The following is a 21341-nucleotide window of genomic DNA, read 5'->3' as shown; positions in this document are numbered from 1 at the left end:
GTTAACTGTTGCAATGGTTTCTATATGGAGTTCCTTAGGTTATGGTTTTCTGTTGAGACAATGTCATGTGTCCCTCCAGTTTGCATAGAATTATCAAAGATTATAGCAGCTGTTACAGAACTCACCGTAATCACATTATCTGACCAAATCCCATTCCAATGCATTAACAATAAACAGCTAAGGATAAAATAATGTATTAAGAAATCGAGATAACTGAAACAAATAATCTCTAAGGACGTATCAGACAAATTGCACTGAACAATTTACAGCTAATCACGAAATAGCACATTAAAAAATTAATCTGTTAATTTAGTGCTTTATGAGCCGGGCAGTGGTGGTGCACGCCTTTAATCTCAGCACTCGGGAGACAGAGGCAGGTGGATCTCTGAGTTCGAGGACAGTCTGGTCTACAAGAGCTAGTTCCAGGACAGGACCAAAAGCTACAGAGAAACCCTGTCTCGAAAAAAAAAAAAAAAAAAAGTTGTGCTTTATGGTTATGTTTTTGAGACAGGGTTTCTCTGAGTAGCCCTGACTGTCCTAGAAGTCACTCACTGTGAACCACCTGGCTCTCTGTCACCTGAGTTCTGGGACTAAAGGTCTAAACCACCATTACCCAGCTGCAGGGTATGTATTTAAAGAATGCCTGCATAATGATAGGCATGTTACTCCACTCTTTTCATCCTAGCACTAGAGAAAGCATTATGGCCAATGGGAGAGGATGGAAATGGCTGAAAAAGGAAAGGCCTAGTTTTAAATGAGCATGGCGGTGGAAATGAAAGCCTTTGATCCCAGAATTCAGAAAGCAGAGACAGACGCAGTGAGGCCAGCCAGTTCAATAGAGGGACTTCCAGGACACAGATAAACCTTGTCTTGGGTGGAGGATAAGGGTGTTTTTCCTTCTTTAATATGTCCTTTAAAGAAAAAAATGATTTTTCTTTAGAGAATTGAGAAACCTTTTCCTAGTATTTCCCACTATGCACCATATTACCTGGTGCAGTTTAGGAATTAAATGTACAACTACTTAAGAATCCCAACATGCTGGTGGTGCACGCCTTTAATCCCAGCACTCAAGAGACAGAGAAATGCAGATCATTGAGTTTTAAGGACAGGATGGTCGACAGAGTTGAGCTCCTGAACAGCAAGGGTTGCTAAAATGAAACAATGTTTTGAAAAACAAAACATACAAAACCAATTGTACATGATTAAAAATGCCAGGCTCTCGCAGGCAAAGTCAAGCAGATCAAGTTTTAGACCAGCCTGTTCTACATACATAGTTCTAGAAGAGGCAGAGCTACAGAGAGAAGCCCTATCTACTAAAATAAAAAATAAATGTATGCACAACTAAAAAGCGTGAAGAAAACACCTAAAGGGAACTACTGATTAATTATGAGTAATACAGATCAAGGAAATTACAAAAGGATCATTCTTGCTTAAACTAAAAGCAGCATGCAGAAGCACAAAGAAATAAAATTTTAATTTGATGAAACTGTTAATCATTAAAAAAACAGTTAACTACAAAATGTGGCATTTGCCTAAAAAAACTTAAAATACACTTAATACTTATCTAAAAATAAGATGTTTTTTTCAAATGGGATCATTAGTGTAAAACAATAACCACGTTACTCTAATGGTGGCACACTAAGATGCTCTTTTGTCATGAAGTAGTTTCATAAATAAGACATGAAACCACTGTCTACTTGTCATCACTTCAATAGGCACATAACTTAGAACAATTTAGAGTCCCAGTCATGGCTTGTTACTACAGAGTAGGACAAACCATCATTATAACAACAATATCTAACCCCATACAATTCTGAATTTAAGAGCAGATCCATATTCCGTGTTGAGGCTGGTCTACTAAAATATCGACAATATGTCACTTTCTTTTAGGTAATTTAGATAAACCATGAAAGAAATACAAGACTGAGTTATGGGTCTTGATTTTTTAAGAATCCAAGACTGAGTGCGACCAGTCTTCCATCAGAGGTCAAAAAAACCCTAAAGCTCGCCGCTTAAACATTCAAGCAATTCAAATGTAAAAATATCCAGACATCTTTTTTAACTATAAATTCAGTGTTAGATTATTCTATCTTATATTAAATGGCCAAATGATATCCAAACAATCATTAACAAATTTTATCTTTGTAGACTTAATTGTATTTCAAAGAAAAAAAGATTAAAAATAATTAACTCACCTTCAGTCTGTTGGGAAAGTCGTGTTTGCAAATCTATAACAAAAGAGAATTCTACAGCTCAGTGCAGGAACAATGAAGAGCCTCAACTAACAGGGTAAATGTCAGGAAAGTATTAATAAAAGAGGACTTCAACAGCAGGGTTTATTAAGAGTAAACTTAGCAAAACCTGGCAGCAAAACCTCCTTCCCCATTCCTCATTGAATAGGCTTTGGGGCCTTTTACTTCTTATCCTAGAAAATGATTCACCTCTCCTCCTATGTACAGTCTTCCCTATCATATGTGTTCCATTTATGATACCACGGCTAGGAATAATGGGAAATGGGGAAAGGGAAGCATACCAGTAAGAAAATATGTTAAAAACCCTGAATGAGAATTCAATTCCAAGTACTTGGAAAATAAAACTTATTTTACTGATAGTAATCAGCATTAAGTATTTCAGAAAGTTTTAAGAAGTGTAACAACAAACACACATTAAGACCTATGATCCAGTTCACTAATTTTCCAATTTGGCATTAACTGAAAAAGACATCATTGTAACAATGTGGAACTTATCTTTCTAAGAGCTTCTCGGATTCAATCTGTCATTGATTTTTAACTCAGGCTAACAATTTGATCAGCTACAGTGAAAATTGTTTCAACACAGGAAAGCACATTAAAAAATTATGACATGGCCGGGCGTTGGTGGCGCACGCCTTTAATCCCAGCACTTGGGAGGCAGAGGCAGGCGGATCTCTGTGAGTTCGAGACCAGCCTGGTCTACAAGAGCTAGTTCCAGGACAGGCTCCAAAACCAAAGAGAAACCCTGTCTCGAAAAACCAAAAAAAAAAAAAAAATTATGACATGGCCGGGTGGTGGTGGCGCACGCCTTTAATCCCAGCACTCGGGAGGCAGAGGCAGGCGGATCTCTGTGAGTTCGAGACCAGCCTGGTCTACAAGAGCTAGTTCCAGGCTCCAAAACCACAGAGAAACCTTGTCTCGAAAAACCAAAAAATAAATAAATAAATAAAATAAAAAATTATGGCATGTACGGAAAGTCTATATGAATTGGCAAAGAGATTCAAAAAGTTAGCTGGTGTTGTCCAAGCCATTAAAACCAGCAATAGTAGAGGAGAGACAGGTTGTGGTCTGTTTGAACACAGGGCGAGACCCTGTCTCAAGCAAATAAGAAAAACAAGAGATAGAGAATTTATCTCTACAAAGCTACCATAGCCAATAAACCCTGCATTCTATTTGGAAGGTAAACGACCAGAATACATAAAACATGTAAGGAAATCTAAACTACACGCTTAGTGAGTTAAAACAGCTGGGCAATTTGAGCTGAAAATTAGCATATCAATGAACTCAAGGGATGAAATGTATTTATATCAAGTGAACTCAAAAATATTAATGTGAACCAGTATCAGTTACTTTAAATACAATTGCCCTTTTCAAACACAATGGGTAAAATGTATAAATAAGAGATTGATGTTATTAAGTACCAAGTAGGACAGCTATGAGTTGGTGGATACAGGTTAAGACTTAATTAAGCTAATCAGAGATATCCAGTAAAATCCTGTCTCAATAATGATAACCTAAATATAAATGAGAGCCAGGCAGTGCTAACACATGCCTTTAACCCTAGCACTTGGGTGACTAAGGCATATGTCTGAGTTCGAGTCCAGCCTGATCAACAGCGCTAATTCCAGGACAGCTAGGAATGTTAGACAGAGAAATCAAGTCTCAGAAAAAACTAAATTGATAAATAGGAAGGCCACTATCCTGACTACCTCGCTTGGGTCTCTGAAACACATATATGGTGGAAGGATAGAGCAAGAACAGATAAATGGGCCTCGAGCCTCCACACATGGGCAGAGGATTAAGTATCTCATCTCAAAATAAGTAAACACAACTAAAACAAAGCGAATCTTCCCTTCCTCCGCACCCCACAAAGTGAATTCTCTTTAAATGTGTATGAGTAATTTTCCCTGACTTTATGTCTGTGCAACAATGGTGTTTCGATTGCCGCCAGGGTCAAAAAATGCATTATTTACCCAGAAAGAGGACTTATAATTAGCTGTGAGTTGTTAGGTGGATATATGAAATAGAACCCTGGTTGGCCTGTAAGAGTAGCCAATCCTCATGAGGCCACCATTACAGCCCAAATATTTAAGATTTTTACTAATAATCACCAAGACATATTATCCTGAGGGGGTTGATGATAGACTTCTGTATATAATAAGCAATACCTCAAGGTGGCATGGAACTCATTATCTAAAGAGAGCCTACTCACAGCAACCCTAACTTCACTTAAAGGTATGAAGATTATAAGAGTAAGAAGAACTTGCAAAACCTAACGCTACTATTGATCCTAAAGGTAAGGAATATAAATGTGTTTCACTATTTACTAGTCTCTCTAAGGCAATTGTCCTCAGCCTGCAGATTGAGAAAGAACCCTTCAGTAGTAGAACAATCATTTCACATGGGTCACCTAAGACTATCACAAAAAGTAGTTATGTACAATTCATATCAGAAAAATTAGTTATTAAGTAGCAAAAAGGTAGTTTTATAGTTCAACAAAACATGACAAACTATTAAAGGGATAAAGAGAAGGTTTAGAACCCCTGCTCTAGTGGAATACCCAAATCATGATTTAGCATTATTTTTCACATGAAAATTTGACCTTAAAAGAGTGGAAGCAACGAAGTAATCATTTTCAAATTAAATGATCTTTTATTTTTACTGACAGGATTTCTCTACACAGTTGCTGCTATCTAAGAGCTCACTATGTAAACCAGGATGGCTTCACCTCTCAAATACTGGGAGAGCAAGCACTGCCACAACTGCTCAGCTACTATCTTTCAAAAGAATTATCTTTACTCATGTGGATAAGTCAATATGAGTGTAAGGCACGTGGATGTGGTTGCCACCACAGACCAGTAGAGGTGGTGGAAGCTAGAGTAGCAGAAAATCGAGTTGCACCCTACGCTTAAGGGAAATGAACAGAAATCCTCAGGATACAACCATACTGGAAGAGTTATAATCATCCTAACAGTCATACTTCAGGGTATTTCAGAAATTTCACTTCAATTGCAAAAAGCAGTTTGGTGGAACGAAGAGATGGCTCAGAGGATAAGAGCTATGGCTGTTCATAAGTCTTGAGTCAATTCCCAACAACCATATGATGGCTGTCTCACAAACATCTGAGATCTGATACTGTCTATGGCTTACAGGCATACGTGCAGCCAAAGCACAGAATACATAATAAAAAAAAAAAAGAAAAGTAGGAAACAAGTTCGAGACCAGCCTGGTCTACAGAGCTAGTTCCAGGACAGGCTCCAAAAACTACAGAGAAACCCTGTCTCGAAAAACCAAAAAAAAAAAAAAGTAGGAAACAGCGTTGTGACTATTAATTCAATGCTTAAGAAAAAAAAAAAAAAAAAAAACCACACCTGCAGATGTTTTAAAATTCAAGAGCAGAAACACAGGTAAAAGAAACCTGTTGGAGCCAGGCAGTGGTGGCGCACGCCTTTAATTCCAACTCTTGGGAGGCAGAGGCAGGCGGATCTTTGTGAGTTTGAGGCCAGCCTGGTCTATAAGAGCTGGTCCCATGACAGGAACCAAAAGCTATGGAGAAACCCTGTCTCAAAAATCCAAAAAAGGAAGCAGCTTGTTGACAGTGTATGACAGCACTTACAAAATGTCTCAATGATTACTTTTCCCTTCTCTTTTTCTTTTTTCTTTTTGGTTTTTCGAGACAGGGTTTCTCTTTGGCTTTGGAGCCTGTCCTGTAACTAGCTTCGTAGACCAGGCTGGTCTCGAACTCAGAGATCCACCTGCCTCTGCCTCCCGAGTGCTGGGATTAAAGGCGTGCGCAACCATAGCCCGGCTACTTTTCCCTTCTAATAATTAATTATATTGGTACTGTATAAACATAGTGTATAAAAATATAAAGACAAAGATTACTAACTTCATTTCTTATATTACTTTTAAATATGTCTGTATGTATGAATCTATGGGTGAATATCTGTAGCTACTACCTACAAAGGAAATGTTTCTGATCCTCCTGGAGAGGGACGATTCCCTTGTGAAGGGACTTAAAAGTACTCTTTGGGAATTAAACTAAGATCCATTCAAAGATCAGTAAGAGTTCTTAAACTGAGGAGTAATTTCAAGTCCCAGCACTATTATTTTTTGCTTTGTTTAGTCTGATTTTTTATTTTTGAGACACAGTGCCCCTGTTAACAGCTTAGGATGTCCTCTAATTTACAGAGATCTCCCTGGCTCTACCTGCTGAGTGCTGGACTCATCGGCACGTATCAACACCAACGCTTATCCTTTTCCTTATAATAGCAATATAAAATGTTTTATAAAGCTATGTATCTAAGCAGATTCACTAAGCTAGCACGAAGGTCTCCTTGTACATTCAGAATATTACTAGATTAAAATCTTACACAGCCTTCCTTTCTATAAAACTTAGAACACAAATTAGCATACTTCTTTTATTAAAAGATTGATTATGTATGCAGTGTTCTGCCTGCAGCACAGAAGAGAGCACCAGATCTCACACAAATGGAAAAGCAATCAGTGCCAGTGTCCCTAACCTCTGAGCCATCTCTCCAGCCCCAGATCATCATACTTTTAATTAACTAAAATCAGTAAAACATTTGTGTTTAAAACAGGGTCTGATGGCCGGGCGGTGGAGGCACACGCCTTTAATCCCAACACTCGGGAGGCAGAGGCAGGCGGACCTCTGGGAGTTCGAGGCTAGCCTGATCTACAAAGGGAGTTCTGTGTTTATAAGACTTTTGCCTCCATGTGTATGTCATGTGTAACTGTGGCATGGAAACTTTAGAAGACATAGCTCTCTTGGATGTACTGAGGTTATTAGATGATTGTGAGCACAAACACACAAAAAAATCTTTCCCCTAAGTTGCTTTTGTCAGGGTACTTAATCATAGAAACAAAAGAGCAAACAAGCAACAAAAAAATCTAAGCTTCCTTTTAACAATGAATATTTTCTAAAAATTAACAGTAACAATTTGAACTACACTTGAGATGCTTCCATAATCACATAGGGCATTCTGGTTAGTATACAATTATACTACAGCTACACTTCTTTTGTAACCATTAATATGGTAGAAGTACTTAATGAATTGAATTCTCAGTTAGTCCTTTGAAATGCAAAAAATTTGGTATAATTTCGAATTAGGTGAAAAACAAATGATTTCAAATTAGAAAAGATTCAATTCCTACCTGCCACAGCACCAAATGCCAAAGAGCCACTCATTTGTAATGCTTGCTGTGCTGCTGGTGGAATCTGCAAACCTGTACCTGTAAAAGAATGAATCTTCAAGTTCTTACCAAGGTTACAGCAGAGAAACCCAATTTGAGGAATTTAAACTACATGCTCAACTCAGAGGCATAAGCAAAATGGTTCTACTCTGTAAAACCAGTAACACTATTGAAAACTTACCCTCTGCAAGTCTAGCCATTAATTGGAGACGACCAGTTGTACCCAAATCAATTCCAGTCCTTTCAAGTTCATCACTGTCCAAAAATGAACTAGCACTAGAAGCATCAGTTCGTTCAGTAACATGACCAACTTTCATTGGTCTCCCAGCTAGCTCAAATCCATTAAGCTGTTCCAACGCTTTTTTGGCACATTCTGAATCAGAAAACTAGAATAAACGACAGGAAATTTACAACTGATTAATTTGCAATATATTACTACAGACAAAATATTACCTTCAAGTGCACTGGCACACAAGGTGAATGTATGTCCATGTGAGGGTGACCTCTGATAAAGATGTTTATATACTGTTTACATTTTAAGGTCATTGTCTTTCTTACTGCAGTTATGTAATGATTGCTTAATATTCTGATATGAAGTCTTAATCTATAAGTTATATAGGTATTAAGGATTATAGGTCAATAGTCATTCATGTTTGTTTTACTTTTAGTCAAACTACGGTTCTTAGATACATAGCGATTCTATTCTGCATACATAGTTAATAGTTATAGACAATTGCAAGCTGCAGTGTGAGTGCTGGGAATTAACACGTGTTCTCTGGAAGAACAGTCAGAGCTCTTAACCGCTGAGCCACCTCTCCAGTCTTAAGTAGTAACTTCATAAATATATTTTGCATGTTTTTTGAGACAGGGTTTCTGTGTAACGTTATTCTAGAACTCACTTTGTAGATGAGGCGGACCTCAAACTCACTAAGATTGCTATCCTCTGCCTCCCAAGTCCGGGGAGTAAAGGCGTGTGCTACCATCACCTGGCTAACTTCATGAATTTAATATAAAACAATGAAAAAATACACAAGTATTTAAAAATAGTGTAAAAGTATTTGCAAATTAAAATGAAAGATAACTAGAAATAAATAAAGCGTTTTTTTAAGGCTGTTTTAACTTTTAGGCAATGTGTCGCTAAATATATATCATAGGCCTAGAACTCACTATGTTTATCAAGCTGGCCTTCAAATCCTTGAGACATCTCCCGCAGCCTCCCAATGGATGGGAATGAAGGTGTGTTCGAGCATATCAAGAAATCTATATGAATCTGCCAGACTGAAGAACAAGTAAAGGCACCTAGAAACTTAATATTGGTCCACCTAGTAAATGGACCAAAGATGCTTCTTCCTTCATACCTGTACTTTTGTCTCTAGATTAATTTTAAATGTCCTGCCTCTTCTAAACGGATTTAAAACAGGTTTTTTTCTTTCCATCTCATAATTTTAAAAGCCTCAAGGAGTATTCCAAGAGCCTTTTCCTACTAAGAAATGCGGTAAGGGGCTGGAGATGTGGCTCAGGGGTTAAGAGTTAGGAATGCTGGCTACTCTTCCAAAAAGACCCGAGTTCAGTTCCTTGCATTCCCACTGAGTTGCTTTAAACCACCATAAATTCCAACTCTAGGCTGCCAGCTGTGGAGCACGCCTTTAATCCCAGCACATGGGAGGCGGAGGCAGAGGCAGGAGATCTTAGTGAGCTTGATGGAGGCCTGGTCTGCAGAGCAAGTTCCATGATAGGCTTAAAAGCTATAGAAAAACCCTGTTATCAAATCCCTACCTCCAGCCGGGCGGTGGTGGCGCACGCCTTTAATCCCAGCACTCAGGAGGCAGAGTCAGGCGGATCTCTGTGAGTTGGAGACCAGCCTGGTCTACAAGAGCTAGTTCCAGGACAGGAACCAAAATATATGGAGTTCTGGGATTAAACGCGTGCGCCACCACCACCCACCTTACGGCACATGTTTTTAACACCTGGGAAATAGAGTCTATTTCCACTATGAGGTACACAACAGTGGAATGGAATATTGCCTGAGGGGAAAAAAAAAACCAATGTGGTGGCACATGCCTTTAAAATGCTAATTCTTACTAGGCTGAATCATGTGTGACTTTAAAACCAGACTGATATAAAGGGAGTTCTAAGGTTACACATTGAAATAAATAAAAAGAAAATAATAAAAAGTGAGTTACTAGACTAGGTTAAGAACTTGTTTCTAGCCGGGCGGTGGTGGCGCACGCCTTTAATCCCAGCACTTGGGAGACAGAGGCAGGCGGATCTCTGTGAGTTCGAGACCAGCCTGGTCTACAAGAGCTAGTTCCAGGAAAGGCTCCAAAACCACAGAGAAACCCTGTCTCGAAAAATCAAAAAACAAAAACAAAAAAAAAAAAAAAGAACTTGTTTATAAAGACAAGAAAAATCAGTTTTAATACAACAAACAGGCCAGGCAACCTTTAATCCCATCATACTGGAGGCAGTGGGAGGTGGATCTCTCTGAGTCAGAGCCAGTCTGGTCTATAAAGAGAATTCCAAGGCTGGCTACATAGCTAATGAAAAACACCGTCACGAAAAACCAAAACCAAACAAAAAAAAAAAAAAACAATATAATGAAGTCTATAGATCAAATTATTTTACCACATTACTGTTATGGGAAACAAAGGAAAAAATATTCTCAAATTGCATATATTTTTCAGTCTTTCACATGATTTTATTTCTCCCTTCAACCATATTGTTTTAACTGGTGAGTCTTTAAACAGACAGAACCAGGCTTATGAAGTCACCACAGTCACATTTTGCCTGGCTTTATCTTCATTATATTGTGTGCTACTTCACTGAATCACAAATCCAGTCATTAATTTCTCCATGGCTTCCATGATTTTGCCATGTTTTTCTACACACAATGTGTTTTAGCTTTACTGCTTTGCCACCACATTTAATTGCCTGAGACTTGTATGCAGTGTCACGCCCACAAAAGCCACCTCCTTCTTTCTTGAACGACTTTCCCCTTCATCAGCATTACCATTGAACTGATTCACATTAATGCATATAACTTTAATATATATAGTTATACACAATACATATAAAAACAAAATATTTATAAAATATACCATGAATAGTCATATCATTTAACCTTGTAACAACGAATTAAAAAGCTATATGCAATATAAACTATACAAAATATATAACTATATTTAATACATATGGTTATTACAAGAAAGGGTTTTTCTGTATAGTCTGCTCTCCTGGTAGTCACTCTTTAAATCAGGACAGCCAGGAACTTACTATGCCTCCTGAGTACCTGTGCCTCCAAAAATCAAGGGAGACAGGGGTGTCGGTGCCCACGTGGGTCCAACATAGATTCCCTAACCCTGCTGAAACGGAGTCGCGAGGAATAAAACTGACTCAGCTTACAAGGTCATCTTGGAAAAGGCCAGAATCCTTTTCCAAGGGAAGATGTAGTACCTTATATCTAAGTTCTAGGGCTTAAATCTAAAGTAGTAAGAAAAACCATTAACTTGGTCAAGTTAAAATTTTCATGGATCTTCATTTTAACCAATAAGAATGTGCATAAGGAACCTGACACGTTAGTGAGTGGCTTTAATTTAGGAGGCAGAGCTCAGTTATTTTGAGGCCAGCCTGGACTACATCTAGAAGCCAGGGTTACAATGAGGGACCAGATCTCAAAAATAAAAAGTTATATTGTGTATCTGACACCACTAGAATTTATGTTCACCAGCACTTACATGCATAGATCAAAACAGACATAACACAATCAGAATCAATATACAAATAAAGAAACGCAGATGTTTCTACAAATAAAATCACTTGAAAATACAAATTATTCTTTTATATTTACAACAATCCCTACCTCATATACACAGCAAATATTGTAAAACTACTTACTGTAATGAATCCATATCCCTTAGATCGACCTGTTTCACTATCCATCATGAGTTGAATACTTTCAATCTAAAATTTAAAGGCATAAATTAGGCAAAAATGTTCCTTGAGATATAGTTTTGAAAATCTAGAATGTACTCTATGCTTATCCCCAGATCCCAAAGTAATGAAGATATTACAAGTGTTCTTTAAAAATAAAATTTTTTAATTGATATTTATTGAGCTCTACATATTTCTGCTTCCCTCAATGCCTCTCCCCTCCCCCCATGCTCCCAATTTACTCAAGAGATATCGTCTTTTCCTACTTTCTACTTCTCATGTAGATTAGATCTATGTAAAATAAAATTTTGTCAAGAACTAGAATTTTTCAGAATTAGAACACCCTGGTAGGGAAATACTATCTGGAGAGTGAGGGAAAGAAAAAAGTACTAAAATTTACCCTTCCAAAAGGCTCAAAGATCCCCCGAAGCATATCTTCAGTTATGTTAAAGTGTAATGATCCCACATAAAGCCTCATAGGTCCAGCACTTCCCTTTTGTAAATTGTTAGCCATTGCAGCAGCTCGATTTTTTTCTGCCTGTAAATTAATGAAGAAACCCATGTCAAACACTAATATAAAATAGGCACTGTCAATGACAGAGGAAAAGATTAAAAAGTTAAAATCTATGAAGAAAAACTGAACTCCAAATTCAAAATAGAGAAAATCTGCAGAAAGAATTTGCCAAGCACGAGAAAAAAGGGAAACTGAAATATTGGTAAAAAGGTTTGTCTGGGACAAACCTGCCTCTGCCTCCCAAGTGCTGGGATCAAAGGCGTGCGCCACCACTGCCTGGCTGATACCACGTATTAAAGTCAAATGTGTGTCTGTTAGGCAAACACTGCAACACTGAGGCATATTACATGACACTCAATTTTGCAAAATAGCTGTGTTAAATGTTGCAATTCACAATTTTGTATTGTTTAGTGAATATTTGAAGACATTCATTACTCACTGTTAGACAAACCCCAAGATCAATTTATCTGAGAGTTGAATGAATGTCACCAATCTTAAACCATGGCTAATTTAGAAATAAGATGTTTGAAGAACCATATACATTAATTCGTCTAATAATTGCTATTTGATCTATATTAGGACCTTTCAAAACTTCATTATTTATGTTTTGTGGATGTTTTGTCTGCATGTGCATCTGTACAATATTCATATCTAATGTGATGATTCCATTGAATAGGTTTGGTGAATAAAGAATCATCATGTATTGATTATCAGTCTCTTTAAAATTAATGACAATTCTCCTGCCTAACCCTCGTATGTGCTATGCTACAACACCCAGGCTCAATGACCAACTTATAAATTAAGAAGTTACCTGTGATGCCTGCACTATAATTGGCACTCCTAAAACACGTTGACCAGTTAATCCAATTGCTAGAGGCACTGAGCTAACATCAACAAATTCCACATAGGCAATTCCTTTGGAACGTCTTGAATTTCTATCAGAAATCATCCTCACATCTCGAACCTAAAGAGAAAAGAAGTACAATAATTATTTTGTATTAAAAAAAAAACCCACGTAATTATTTCAACACATAAAAGACTGTTTCGTCAGAAACACTGTCTCAATTTCTGTCCCTTGGGCTTAAACTTGTTTTGCAGACCTAGCTGGCTTTAAATTTGGAAAACTCTGCATACCTGTGTTCAGAGTGCAAAGATTAAATTTCAGTACCAAAGACAGGATTGACACGTATCTTTAAATGGAACACTAAGGAAACCAATAGGATTTCAATATTTACTCCCATCTCATGTTTTTACCTCAATAATAGGGTTACATTATCAAAGACTTTCTCCTAAAATAATTAATGAATAATTTATTACGTTATCTTTGGGGCACGGGGTAAAAGTGTGTAAGTTACAGGTCAACTTTAGCCACCCCATTCTCTCTTTTCACCATGAACTACAGCTACAGGGATGGACTCAGTGTCATCAGGCTGCTGTTAAGTGCTTTAACTCAAAAGGATTAAGGACGAACCTGGTGTTTTTTTTTTTTTTTCGAGACAGGGTTTCTCTGTGGTTTTTGGAGCCTGTCCTGGAACTAGCTCTTGTAGACCAGGCTGGCCTCGAACTCACAGAGATCCACTTGCCTCTGCCTCCCAAGTGCTGGGATTAAAGGCGTGCGCCACCACCGCCCGGCCGAACCTGGTGTTTTGATAGATTTTCCTGAAACTCTAAAGCACAAACACACCCCTACCTTTAACTCAATAGTAGCCAGAGTTATAGTAATTATATAAGGTATTGAATTACATAATTCAATCACACCAAGAAGATCCCTAGTATTTTCATGAAATTTTCATCCTAATCCATTCAATATACTCCTAGCTTAAATCCCAAAGTACAATAATATATAAGGAACCTGATGTGTTCTGAGAATGGCCTGAAGCAGCACAGTAGGTAACTAAAATTGGCTTACAAAACCACATGTCCAGATACCCAGGCACTTTCCTAAGTCTTCCAAACTTAAGTGGCTTCATACTATTATTATAGCAATCCCTTTCACATTTATTTTAAGTACAAAATTACCTATTGCGTTGGCTACATTCCAAAATGTGAAGGTAAGCTCCTACTGCTAATGACACAGCACAATGTATGGAAATAGGACTTGGAGGAATTCAGCTGGAACTGACCTGGAAGCCTCGTCCCTGAGGACTAGCTCTCATAGTACTGGAAGATGTTTATACAAACTGCCAAGGGAGAAAAGCAATCAATAGTCCTAACCTGCTGTGATACCTACAAAACACAATGATGATCAGAAGATTTCCCAAAAGGTGCAATGTGGAACTTTATATTGATGATTACCAGCTAACAACAGTCTAATTGACCTCACAGCTGACTCAATAGGAAAGAATTCATTGGTGTACTGTAAAGTTACTCAACTGTCTAAGTCCTTTGAGGTCAAAGATGTAAGAAAATAACCTAATATTGGCAGGATGTCAAACCAAACCATACATATTTATCCTTAATTTTAACAGTAAAGGTTGCTATACTTCACCTTTCATCAAAGTTTTTGGCATCAAATGAAGACCATTTCAAAAAGCACCACTAAATCATGAAGGAGCTAAGGCCCAAATGATACATCTACAACACACACAAGGTTCAGGGACCATTATCAAAGAGAGGTCTAATAAAGATTTTTAGGAGCTAGACGACCAGAACAATCTCTGAGGTATTTTTTTCTATACGTTGACAGGGAGGCTGCATTCAGGAAATGTCAATACAGCAGCCTAAACACAGCACAAGGTGGAAAAGGAGGACAATCAATCAGTCTTCTTCAAATGAAGACCTAATTGGTTACCCAGTACTAAGTGGTCAGCCCTAAAATTATACATATGCAAAGACCACTAAAGGACCTCAGGAGATTGATTATATTTATGTACTTAATAAAACATTAACAAAACAGAAAATTAAATAATTTGTGACATTCTGCCAAACACATACACACATGCTCACTTTTTTTTTTTTGAGATAGGATTTCCCTCTGTAGCCCTACCTATCCTAAAACTCACTCTATATATCAAGCTGGCTCTGGGACTCACTCACCTGCCTTTGGCTCCTGAGTGCAAAGATTAAAGAATGAGCCAACAGTATGAAACCCAGTTTTCCTTGAATTCTCCGTACACATTGGTATTTAAGGTGTGTGTCACGATGTTTAAACATAATGCTGGAAATGGTTAAAACCCCTGACTTCTACCAACTTGCAGTCTGTAAATGGTGAGTTACCTTTCCTACTGTAGAGAAAAACTCTTCCAAATCCCTTGGTCGAATTCTTGCTGCCAGCTGCATGCAGAAAACTGTCCTTGCATCCCTCTCCTCAGGAGTTAGATTATCAATAGGCTCCCTAAGAAAAGAATACAGAATTAATGCTGAAGTTATTTGAAGAAAGGATCACATTTATCAGTTACCCTCAAACTACCATTTTTGTTATTTTTCAGGAAAGGGTTTCTGTGTAACCCTAGATATCCTGGAAAAGAGATCCCACATGCTGGGATTAAAGGTCTGAGCCACCACTGCCAGGTTCAAACTCCTATTTTAACCAAAGATTTCTTTCAACTTTTTTTTTCCTGAGATAGGGTTTCTTTGCACAGCCCTACCTATTCTGGAACTTACTCTGCAGAGCAGGTTAGACTCCAACTCAGAGATCTACCTGCCTGTTTCCCAAGTGTTGTGATTAAAAGGAACACGCCACAACCACTGAAAGTTCAAGTTTTTTTAAATATTGAATTTTACCTGTCTATACCTTTCAATGGTGTGCTCTAATGTATTCAATTAGACTAAATTCATGCCAATAGAGAACAGATTCCTCAAGCCTTAATTGAAAATAATTGTAAGATAGGAAATCAGTGCCAGAAACTGAATTCCTATCTTCTTTAAGAACGATTAGGGGGCTGGAGAAATGGCTCAGCGGTTAAGAGCATTGCCTGCTCTTCCAGAGGTCCTGAGTTCAATTCCCAGCAACCACATGGTGGCTCACAACCATCTGTAATGAGGTCTGGTGCCCTCTTCTGGCCTGAGACATACACATAGACAGAACATTGCATACATAATAAATAAATAAATAAATAAATATTTTTTTTTTAAAAAAAGAACAATTAAGTTCTTTCTTTTAACAGCTAAGTCATCTTTCTATGCCCTTATTTTGAAAATCTCACCTTCCTGTTTCAACCTCTCAGGTTAGCATTATAGACTTGCATCAAACACGTTAATGCAGTGCATTAAAACTTTAATACCTGTTAGGCAAGCAATCTTACACCTTTTTTAAAATTTATGCTCTCCAGGAGATAGTGCCACACACTTCACATGAAACGAAAATATGTCATGGGTTCTGAACTCATTTTTAATGTAAACTTTCAGTAAAATTGTAAAAAAAGGAGGTTGTCCTGTACTGCTAAGCCTTTAATTTCAGCACTTGAGAGCGAAAGGCAGGCAAAAATCTGAGTTCAAGGACAATTTGTTCTACATAGCGAGTTGCAGGGCAGCCTGAGCTACACAGAAGACCTGTCTCAAAAAACAATGAAAGGGAAGAAAGGGGCTGGTGAGATGGCTCAGCATTTAAGGATATTTGCTGACCTTGCTTCGGTAGTTCACAACTCCAGTTCCACATTATAACCTCGTAACTTTCAATCACATAGTACACATAAAACAGGAAAACAAATTAACTTCTAAATATTAAAGAATAAACTTTTCATTAATTGTCAGTTTCCAACTTTTTTTTTTTTTTTTTTTTTTTTTGAGACAGGGTTTCTCTGTGGTTTTGGAGCCTGTCCTGGAACTAGCTCTTGTAGACCAGGCTGGTCTCGAACTCACAGAGATCCGCCTGCCTCTGCCTCCCGAGTGCTGGGATTAAAGGCTTGCGCCACCATCGCCCGGCTTCCAACTAGTTTTAATACACTATGTATGTAGACAAATGTCCACAAAATTTCAAAATGTCTTTTTCCAATTGACCAAATAATCCCTCTTGTCACTGTATGCATAATACTAGAACATCAATGAATTGTTCTTAAATTACTAAAGTGGTTATCTCTCCACATTAAACATCTGATCAAACATCTGAACAAATGACAGACCTATGCCAGAAATCCTTTAACACCAGCAGTCCAATATGTAGAGGCAGCTATATCTGAGTTCCAGGCCAGCCTGGTCTACAAAACAAGTTTCAGAAGAGCCAGTGATACATACAGAAACTCTTTGTCAAAAAACAAAACAAAGGGGGCTGGAGAGATGGCTCAGTGGTTAAGAGCATTGCCTGCTCTTCCAAAGGTCCTGAGTTCAATTCCCAGCAACCACATGGTGGCTCACAGCCATCTGTAATAAGGTCTGGTGCCCTCTTCTGGCCTGCAGACATACACACAGACAGAACATTGCATACATAATAAATAAATAAATAAACATTAAAAAAAAAAAAAACAAAGAAGGAAATTACCTAAACAAAAAGAAATGAGACTTAACGTATTCATTTGACAAAAAATTCAAAATAAAGCACTTTTGCATTTAACAGATATGAATAAAAATACTCAAATAAGGGAATAGTAAAATAAAACAACTCGTTTGTTTTGTTTTGTTTTTTTCTCTTGATTTTCAAGACAGGGTTTCTCTTTGTAAGCTTTGATGCCTGTCCTGGAATTTGCTCTATATACCAGGCTAGACTTAAACTCTGACTCCCGAGTGCTGTAATTAAACCATGTATGTATCACCACAACACGGAGCAGGTTTTGTTTTGTTTTTCTTTACTGGTTTTCTTTTTATGACAGGGTTTCACCATACAAACCTTCCTGACTTAGTACTTTTGTCAAACAGCATGGGATTGATCTTATAGGTATATTTATTTATTCCTCAACCATGGAAGTGCTATGATTAAAGGTGCTAAAGAACTTTTACCTAGAACTCATTCTGTAGACATTTAAAATATACTGCTTCACAGAAAAGTCTGTCAGATATGCTAGGCCTGTAGGCCAAAGATGAATGTCCCAACATTGCTTTCGCCATATCTCACACTTTTTGGGAGTCATGCACTAACACTTCCTGCTTACTCAGTTAATATTATTTCCTTCTCAGGTCTCTGATGGAGTTGAAGACTTTATAGCTTTCCTTATAGATTCAAGAAAGTCAATGAAGGGGGCTGGAGAGATGGGTCAGTGGTTAAGAGCATTGCCAGCTCTTCCAAAGGTCCTGAGTTCAATTCCCAGCAACAACATGGTGGCTCACAACCATCTGTAATGGGGTCTGGTGCCCTCTTCTGGCCTACAGACATACACATAGAATATTGTATGCACAATAAATAAATATTTTAAAAAAAAAGAAATTCAATGAAGAGATGTAAAGTATATAAGGCTGACAGGTTTTGGTTTTTTTTTTTTTTTTTTTTTTTTTTGGTTGTTTCGAGACAGGGTTTCTCTGTGGTTTTGGAGCCTGTCCTGGAACTAGCTCTGTAGACCAGGCTGGTCTCGAACTCACAGAGATCCGCTTGCCTCTGCCTCCCGAGTGCTGGGATTAAGGGCGTTCGCCACCATCGCCCAATCTAAAAGACAGTTTTGGTAATTGAAGTTAGAATAGAAAGAGAGAGGTAGTGGTTAGAGCCACATGGGAGTTCACAACTGTCTGTAACACCAGTTCCATGGGACCCGATACCCTTAGCAAAAAATAAATAAATAGATAAATAAACAAATGAATGAATGTAAGTGAATTAGGTATAACCTTTTAGAGTATTTTTTCTGAATTAGTCATTTGCTAATGGACTAGACATTGCTGATTTATTTATTGTACAGTTGTTATACATGTTGTATATAGTTTCTCTTTTATTAGTTATTAACTATTTTTTATTTTAGATAAGAAAGTGGAAATGTGGTATTTTGTTTGTGCTCTAACAAAGCTTGCCTCAAGAGGCAGGATCTCTGTGAATTTGAAGACAGACTGGCACACACAGGAAAACAAACCAAAATCAGAATTCTTAAAGGCTTGCTCTTAAAAGGCCTAATTTTGTTTCCCAGCATCATGTTGGATGGCTCATATCACCTATAACTTCAGTTTTAAGACCTTGATTCTGAAACCTTACCTCTTGAGACAGCCATATTCACACACAAATAAACAATTTAAAAATATATTTTAAAATAAATATATATATATAACATAAACATGTTCTTGTTCACTCAGTACACTACTAGGAAGCAATAATTACCAAAAAGACTTGAATTTCACCTGAGGTATCAGTGAAGAGTTTTGTTTGTAACATTGTAGCTGGAATCCTGCTATTCAAGTACTCTACAATTGTGCTACACTTCCAGTCCAACAGGTAATTTCAAACATGTTATGGTCAAAAATTTCTAAGATTCAAAGAATAAAATTTTTCTTACAAGTAAACACATTATTAAGATCACCACATTATCAACTGGGCAATGGTTACTCATGCACTTAGAAGGCAGAGACAGACGGGTATCTGTTGAGTTCCAGGCCAATCTGATCTATAGACCAAGTTCCAAGACAGTCAAACCTACATAAAGTCTGTCTGAGAAAAATAAAGAAACAAACAAGAATACCACAATATTTATTAAAAAAGGAAATTTCAGGCAGGGCTATGGTGGCGCATGCCTTTAATCCCAGCACTCGGGAGGCAGAGGCAGGTGGATCTCTGTGAGTTCGAGACCAGCCTGGTCTACAAGAGCTAGTTCCAGGACAGGCTCCAAAACCACAGAGAAACCCTGTCTCGAAAAACCAAAAAAAAAAAAAAAAAAACGGAAATTTCACTAATATTTAAGTATTTCTCAAACCCAAGGGTTTTATATTTAGAATACATAATGTAACAAGAATGAACTTTAGGAAATGTTTCAAACAATGGAAATTGCTCAAAGGTTAAAAGGACTGACTACTCTTGCTAAAAACTACGGTTTTTCTTGCAGGAAATCTAACCCCTTCAAAGGTATCAGGCATGATATACTGTACATACACGCCTGTAAACACTCAAATACATGAAATAAAAGCTTTCTTGAATAACAAAGTAAGTTGGGCATGGTGTCACACACCTTCATTCCAGCAACAAGAGTGGCAGTGGCAAGTAGATCTCTTGTGAGTTAGAGGCCTAATATACATAGGAAGTTCCAAGTGTGCAAGGGCTACAAAGGAGTATCTTCCCTTAAAAAAAAAAATAAATCCACTCGGGAGGCAGAGGCAGGCGTATCTCTGTGAGTTCGAGACCAGCCTGGTCTACAGAGCTAGTTCCAGGACAGGCTCCAAAGCCACAGAGAAACCCTGTCTCGAAAAACCAAAAAAAAAAAAAAAATCAGCTGGGCAATGGTGGCGCACGCCTTTAATCCCAGCACTTGGGAGGCAGAGGCAGGTGGATCTCTGTGAGTTCGAGACCGGCCTGGTCTACAAGAGCTAGGTCTAGGACAGGCTCCCAAACCACAGCGAAACCCTGTCTTGAAAAACCAAAAACCAAAAAAAAAAAAAAAAAAAAAAAAGCTAGTTCAGGGACAGGCACCAAAAGCTACATAGAAACCCTGTCTCAAAAAAACCAAAAATAAATAAATAAGTGAAACTAAAATGATCCTCCAGAGGTTAATGATATGTCCATTCAATTGTGTAAGGCAGGTAGGATGAAATATCTCTCTCTCCCCCTCTCTGTTTTATGAGACAGGGTTTCTTGGTGTAACAGCTCTGGCTGGCATGGAACTCTCTATAAACCAGGCTATCCTCTATCTTACAGAGATCCACCTGCCTCCCAAGTGCTGGGATTAAAGCATGTGCTACCACCCATGGCCAAAACGTACTTTCTCATGAAATACTTGGTTTTATTAAGTAAACTTGAGACTGTTGTGTTATTTTACTACATGTGATTATTTCAAAAGTTATTAATTCCATATGAAATGAAGCTGACTTAAAATGATCAGTATAAATTCTATTAAAACCTGTTTTAAATGATATTTTGTTTTTAAGATTATGTGAAATGGAAGCTAGGTATGAATGAACCCCAGCACTTGGAGACAGAGGCCGATGAATTTTGTGTAGGTCAGCCTGGTCTACAAATTGAGTTCCAGGACACCCAGGGCTGTTACAAAGATAAAGTGTATGTCTCTGTCTCTGGTTTTTTTTTTTTGTTTGTTTCTTTTTGTTTTTTTTTTTGCTTTTTCGAGACAGGGTCTCTCTCTAGATTTGGAGCCTGTCCAGGAACTAGCTCTTGTAGACCAGGTTGGTTTCAAACTCACAGAGATCTGCCTGCCTCTGCCTCTCCAGTGCTGGCATTAAAGGCGGGCGCCACCAATGCCCAGCCAGAGAAATTGTCTTAAACACACATACATATATGCATGCATAAATACACGATAATGAAACCAGTGCAACAGTTCATAATCATTGTTTTTAAGGTAACAATACTGCAAAAGGAAGTAATACCTAACAAGATCAAACTCATCAAGTAAGTTTAAAAAGTAGGGCTTCTGGTTGTTTAC

General features: G+C 37.8%; 1 protein-coding gene across 4 annotated transcripts in view; it reads right to left on the bottom strand.

Annotated features, from left to right (window-relative positions):
* Rbm39 (RNA binding motif protein 39) overlaps positions 1-21341 on the bottom strand; it is a 37789-nt gene that overhangs the window by 4884 nt on the left and 11564 nt on the right. For 2 of the 4 annotated variants that reach the window (XM_057781764.1, XM_057781766.1), the window contains exons 7-13: positions 15127-15244; positions 12722-12874; positions 11797-11934; positions 11361-11426; positions 7648-7852; positions 7428-7505; positions 2196-2246 (exon numbers count right to left, since the gene is read on the bottom strand). In XM_057781764.1, coding sequence (XP_057637747.1) covers positions 2196-2246; positions 7428-7505; positions 7648-7852; positions 11361-11426; positions 11797-11934; positions 12722-12874; positions 15127-15244 — 809 coding nt within the window. The remainder of the gene's footprint in view (positions 1-2195; positions 2247-7427; positions 7506-7647; positions 7853-11360; positions 11427-11796; positions 11935-12721; positions 12875-15126; positions 15245-21341) is intronic. The other 2 variants (XM_057781767.1, XM_057781768.1) reach the window with 1 other exon arrangement.

Source organism: Chionomys nivalis, chromosome 9 (genome assembly GCF_950005125.1).
Source record: "Chionomys nivalis chromosome 9, mChiNiv1.1, whole genome shotgun sequence".
NCBI classification, from domain to species: Eukaryota; Metazoa; Chordata; class Mammalia; order Rodentia; family Cricetidae; genus Chionomys; species Chionomys nivalis.
This window is presented reverse-complemented; position numbering and strand designations above follow the sequence as displayed.